Genomic DNA, 6,032 nt, shown 5'->3' on the forward strand with positions numbered 1-6,032 from the left:
TTGAAAAATGAGATTTTCCCCTAATAAATTTGTGAAAAAAGAGTTTTTTTTTTTTTTTTTTCACTATCAAATTCTCCAATAGTTTTCCTCCAAAAAAAAAAAAAAAATCTCCCAAGGTTGTAAACTCATTTCAAGAGTTAAAATCCAACCATAGTTAAAATCTAACTAGGGTTAAAATTTAACCATAGTTAAGTTCCAACCAATGAAAAAACACAGGCTACTAGGTTTTGGGTTAATAAATAAAGGAGCCCATTATATCATTTTATTTATTTTGTGGTATGTTGTTTGAGAAGCCTGTCCAGGTTTCTTTTTTATGAGAAGTTTTCACAAAAGGTCCAATTTTTGGGGATTTTTTTAGATTTGGGTGAGAAAAGAGGGGCAAAAAGAGAAAAAAGTTGCTGATTGAGGCTCTGTCCATGGTGGCTCTGTGATTCAAACTCTTCAACCAATACAACTCCTATTATTAGGTAATTTAGTTCAACTCTCTGATTCTGGCCTCTCCTCATAATTTTAATTGTTTCTCTTTCTCTATGCTGATCACTGATTCTAGGGTTTGATTTTCTGGGTATTAGAATTAGGGTTCTGATCGTCAGAGTTTGATTTATTTTAACCTCAGTTAGCGCTTAACTCACGTAGATCCAATTATTGATATTGTAGTTTTGATTTCGATTAAGGTTGTATGTTTCTTTGCGTGTGATTCATATGTATCTGTTTGAAGTAATTGCTAACTTGGTTGTCATTCATTGTTGAGGTTCTGGAAAAAAAAATAAAAGTACAAAGAACTATGTTTATGTTGTGGTTTTGCGTGGTGAAATGGTAACTAGGAAAAGCTGCTTTTGTATTTTTGGTTCCATCCTCTCTAATTACTTGTTTCTTGTAATCTTTAAATTTTACTGGTTGCTTTTTCTTTTTCTAATTCTATTCAATACGTAAGCTATGTGTGACTGTTTTCATGTTTTTTGTATGGTTGTTTTCTTAACTTCATTTAACTTTTGTGAAATAGGGGTTTTACTCATTTAGCAGATCCTCTTTTGAAGTATGAAAGAGCCCGGAATTTGTAAAGCTGAGTAGCAGGCAGGCTGAATTACTTTCAACAATTGGCAGCCTTCTTGTGACAAGACGCAAAGAAGGGAGCTGAGGATATAGGCAAGGGAAATGGAATGCAATAAAGATGAGGCTGCCAGGGCAAAAGAGATTGCTGAGAAGAAGTTTATGGCAAAGGATATTAATGCGGCAAAGAAATTTGCTTTGAAGGCTCAGAATTTGTTTCCTGGGCTTGAGGGTATTTCCCAAATATTAACAACTCTTGATGTGTATGTTTCCGCGGAGAACAAAATTAATGGAGAAGCAGATTGGTATGGTATACTTGGTGTGGATCCACAAGCCGATGATGAGACCGTGAGAAAACAATATAGGAAGCTGGCTCTTATGCTTCATCCCGATAAGAACAAGTCTCTAGGAGCTGATGGGGCGTTTAAGCATATTTCTGAGGCATGGAGTTTGTTATCTGATAAGGGTAAGAGATCATTATATGATCAGAGGAGGAACGCAAAAGCATCCCAGAAGGCTTCTACTCCAAATGCAGGTTCATCAGCACCACCAGGTGCAAATGGTTTTTACAATTTTACCAAAAGTACAACTTCAAATCCGAGGGCTCAAAAGAATACCAGCCGGGCAGGTCACTCTTCGTCTTCTGCTTCATCTCATAAGCCGAAACCCAATACCTTTTGGACCGTGTGCCATCGATGCAAGATGCAATACGAGTATCTCAGAGTTTACCTTAATCATAATCTCCTATGCCCGAATTGCCATGAGCCATTTTATGCCGTAGAAACAGCTCCGCCTCCTACAAATGGCTCTAAAGCAGCCACACCATGGAATAGTTCCCAGCAGCGGCAGAACTCAAACCATCATGGAGCTAGTAAAAACAAAACTAATTCAGGACAGAATAAGGAGACCAACTTTCAGTGGGGACCATTCTCAAAAACTGCTGGTGCTTCATCTGCCGCTCAAGCTGCAAGCGTAGTTCAGCAGGCATATGAGAAAGTGAAGAGAGAACGTGAGGAGGCACAGGCAGCCATAAAAAGAGAGGAGGCCTTGAGGAAGAAGAATAATGTCTCTAAGAGGACTGGTGGTGCTCAATCTAGTGGGCACTCTAGTGCTGCAAAGAGAAGAAAAGGCATGGATGATGTTGGTGCTGCCAGCTATGGAAAGGATGCAGCAAATCAAACGGGTCTAGGAACTGGAGGATCTGGTGCAGCTAACTTATCTGGATCTAAACCAGCTAATTCAGAAACAGTTAGGGGCAATGGAATCACTAAGCCCAGCAGCTTAGAGAATGTTTGCCTGCAAGAACTCGAGAATCTACTGATGCAGAAGGCTAGGATTGAAATTCACAAGAAACTAAATGAGTGGAAGTCAGTTAGTGTTAATAAAAATGCAGTTGAAGAAGAAGGGGTTGGGAATGAGAAATCAAATGAACGAGGAAAATCTTTGGGAAACAGTGACATGCCTGATCAAAACAAGTTTGTTGAGTCAGTGGATAAGAAGAATGAAGCTTGTGCCACCAAGTCCTTTCCTGGCACTTCTGGTGCCAATTCAAATGCAGAAACCTTGGAAACAATGTCTATAAATGTTCCAGATTCCGATTTTCATGACTTTGACAAGGATAGAACTGAAAGGTCCTTTGGAGAAAATCAGGTCTGGGCTGCATATGATAATGATGATGGGATGCCTCGGTATTACGCCATGATTCATACTGTAGTTTCTTTGAATCCTTTCAAGATGCGGATCAGTTGGCTTAACTCAAAAACTAACAGTGAATTGGGACCCTTAAACTGGGTAGGCTCTGGTTTCTCAAAAACTTGTGGGGAATTTAGAATAGGCAAATATGAAATCAATAAATCCCTTAATTCTTTTTCACACAAGGTTAGGTGGACAAAAGGTTCACGGGGGGTTATTTGTATATATCCCAGGGCAGGGGATGTTTGGGCTCTCTATAGGAATTGGTCTCCTGACTGGAACGAGTTAACAGCTGATGAAGTAATTCACAGGTATGACATGGTGGAAGTTCTTGAAGATTATAATGAAGAAAATGGTGTAATTGTTACTCCCCTGGTCAAAGTGGCTGGTTTCAAGACAGTGTTTCACCGGCATTTGGACCCTAAAGAAATTAGGAGGATTCCAAGAGAAGAGATGTTTCGATTCTCTCATCATGTCCCATCGCACTTGCTAACAGGTCAAGAAGGTTCAAATGCTCCAAAGGGCTGCCGGGAGCTGGACCCAGCTGCTACTCCAGTAGATCTTCTTCAGGTAATAATTGATGTTAAGGAAGATGATATTCTGGAGAACGAGGTTATATTTAAGGAAGACAATGTAGTGGATAACGCCAAAAAAGCCATTGATGAAGAGATGATAGAGAATCCCATGAAAGTTCAGGAAGAAGAGGAGGGGAATTCTAAAGATATTCGGGAACAAGAAATTGTGCAGGAAACAAAAGAAACGAAGAGAGGCGGAGTGGGGCTGATGAAGAAAACTAGTAGTTAGTCAAGTTTTGGGTGATTTCTTTTGATGTGGATATAATTTATAAAATTGGACTCAAAACTGATTTATCATTTTGAGCATTTTTGTCTAAATAAGACACTAGAAGGTCTCTAGTTTGTGGCTGGGGGACTCCACCAAAGAGCAGCTTGACCCTAAAACATATGTTGCAAGTCTCACTTTCTGCTCATTGGTGCACTCAAGGAAATATCTTCTCCATTTTTAAAACCCAAGCCTCAGCCTTCATTGATTTGACAGGCAGAAAGAGTGATTTGCCACATTTATGTCTGAGGGAGAGTCTGAATTTAAGGGACTGCATAATTTTACTTGAATTTATGTGGGAAAGACCTGATTATTGTGCAACTTGAAGGTAATTTAGAAGGTGAACTAACATGGTACTCGAGAGTTTAAGCAGCTCGAAGTTGGAAGCTCCCTCTAGTGTATTTTATGCCAATGGAACTTCTTTCAATGGTTTGGAAGCTAAATACATTTCCTACAAGACCTAATTTACTCCTCAAAGATCTCCTTATCAGCTAAAGCTCGACAAATATACGAGCCTGCCCATGGGCTGTGACTGATTCTCTTTTCTTCTAAAATCCTTGTTGAATTTTCTTGTTTTTATATCTGATTGTTAATTTGCATGTTCCTTCATATTTCTCTGTAGAGTGGTACTGTTAGTTCTGTTCGGAGATCAAATTATAGCATACATTTTTAGTCAGATTTTCTTCATGCTTGAATATTTCCATTACTGTATGAGATTTTAGATTTTAATCCTATAGTTCTGGATTATGTACTTTCTGTTTCTGTGACAATTGTATGTTACAAATACCTAATCATTGTTTTCTCTTTCTCCAACAATCAGTTGCAGACTGCTCTCCTGTCTTTCCCTTTAATACCCCTCTTTATCAATGCTGCCTTTGTCAACTTCTGCTAGCTTGTTTAGTGCTGTATCGTCTGTTGGAATTTGGACTTTTTTCGTTTTTTAGAGAACGACTTGGCAATCTAGCTATTGGAGTTACTTCTCGACTTTTGCGTGGCATATTGTCAACAGAGCTGACTGTGGCATAAAGGAGGGCACATGTTCCTTGTAATTATTTGTGGCAACATGCTGACTTCGGATCAACGTGTAATAAATTGATTCAAGAGAAAGTCAATTGGTATTTTTTTTTTCTTTTTACATATCATATAGTTTTAGACAGTAGATGGAACTAAAATGGAATTAATTGTCAAGCTAAAAATTTGGTGAGATGCTCTAAATTAAAGGCATTTGATTAAGTAAGATTAAAATAAAGCAGATGGACTATATATTTAGTAAAAGTAGAAACAAAGATGAAGATTCTATAAGCCTTGATGGTCAAGAGATGCTAAATAGCGAGAACCTTTGATATCTTGGATCAATAATTTGTAAAAAAAGAGAGGTTAAAAAGAATGTAAATCATATGATAGTAGTGGGGTGGATAAAGTGGAGAAATACATCAAGGTATTGTGTGATCATAGAATATCTATTAAGTTGAAGGAAAAATTTTATTAATTTGTTACAAAAGCAACTATTCTCCTTAAATGAGCATTTGAGATGCAATCATATTCATAAAATGAGTATAGTTGAAATGAGAATGTTAAGATGGAAAATAGAATTCTAAACAAGAAAATTTGTTTAAATATTAGGGTGACCCCTATTGAGAAAAGATGAGAGTTGCTTGCGATGATTTAGTCATATGCGAAAGAGGAAAATAATTAACGCACCAATGAGAAAAACTAAGTTGATTCAAATTAAAAGGAAAAATAATGTAGTGGAAGCCAAAACTAATATCAATAGAAATAGTAAAAATTGATATTTTAATTGAGGAAATAACAAAGAATATGAATTCAAAAGGAATAGAGTGACATAAAAGAATACATGTGTCAACCTTGACTAATTTGCTAAGGATCTACACCTGATCCCGAAATTTTGAGATTAAGGATTGGTTAGTCTTGTTATGATTGTTGTGCATGACCATGTCTAATTTAAACTCTGTATTTCTCTTTTGGTTCGTGTATATGGCTTACAATAAGGTATGGGTTTCTTTGGACTGTATTTAGATGCTAGAGTCATATTTGTCACACTATGCCACCTAAATTAGGCAAAACGACATATCTAACCAAAAGAAGTTTCAAATTGCTTGTGTGCACGCATAGGCTTGCGTGAGGAAAAGAAAGGGAGAATGGGCTACCAAGGGAATGTACAATTTGCTTGTTAGATGACTATGATTTATTGGAATTTTCTATGCTTCGTTGACATTATTCTAGATCTAGTACAACGTCAAAGATGGACTATTTCATTTTTTTAGAGTTTTTTTTGCTTTCCCATTAGCTGAAGTCATTTGGATTAATGCGTTGTACTATATGGTAGATTCTCCTCGATGCTTCTTCAAATTGAAATATTCTAAGCAAATATTAAACTCTTGAGATTTATTCCTTCTATGATTTAGAGATAGAGTCAATAGGTTTGGTCC

The 6,032-nt window shown here is 37.1% G+C and overlaps 1 protein-coding gene across 1 annotated transcript; it reads left to right on the forward strand.

Annotated features, from left to right (window-relative positions):
* The first annotated feature begins 286 nt into the window (after window positions 1-286).
* LOC115982161 lies at window positions 287-4,333 on the forward strand. Its single transcript, XM_031104692.1, has 2 exons — window positions 287-467; window positions 1,004-4,333. The coding sequence occupies exon 2, from the start codon at window positions 1,156-1,158 to the stop codon at window positions 3,544-3,546; it is 2,391 nt and encodes a 796-aa protein (XP_030960552.1). The 5' UTR covers window positions 287-467; window positions 1,004-1,155; the 3' UTR covers window positions 3,547-4,333.
* Window positions 4,334-6,032: the final 1,699 nt, after the last annotated feature.

The sequence above is a fragment of the Quercus lobata genome, chromosome 3 (assembly GCF_001633185.2).
Source record: "Quercus lobata isolate SW786 chromosome 3, ValleyOak3.0 Primary Assembly, whole genome shotgun sequence".
NCBI classification, from domain to species: Eukaryota; Viridiplantae; Streptophyta; class Magnoliopsida; order Fagales; family Fagaceae; genus Quercus; species Quercus lobata.

Coding starts and splice junctions, on each gene's coding strand:
- LOC115982161 (XM_031104692.1), top strand. CDS start 1,156: ATGGAATGCAATAAAGATGAGGCTGCCAGGGCAAAAGAGATTGCTGAG.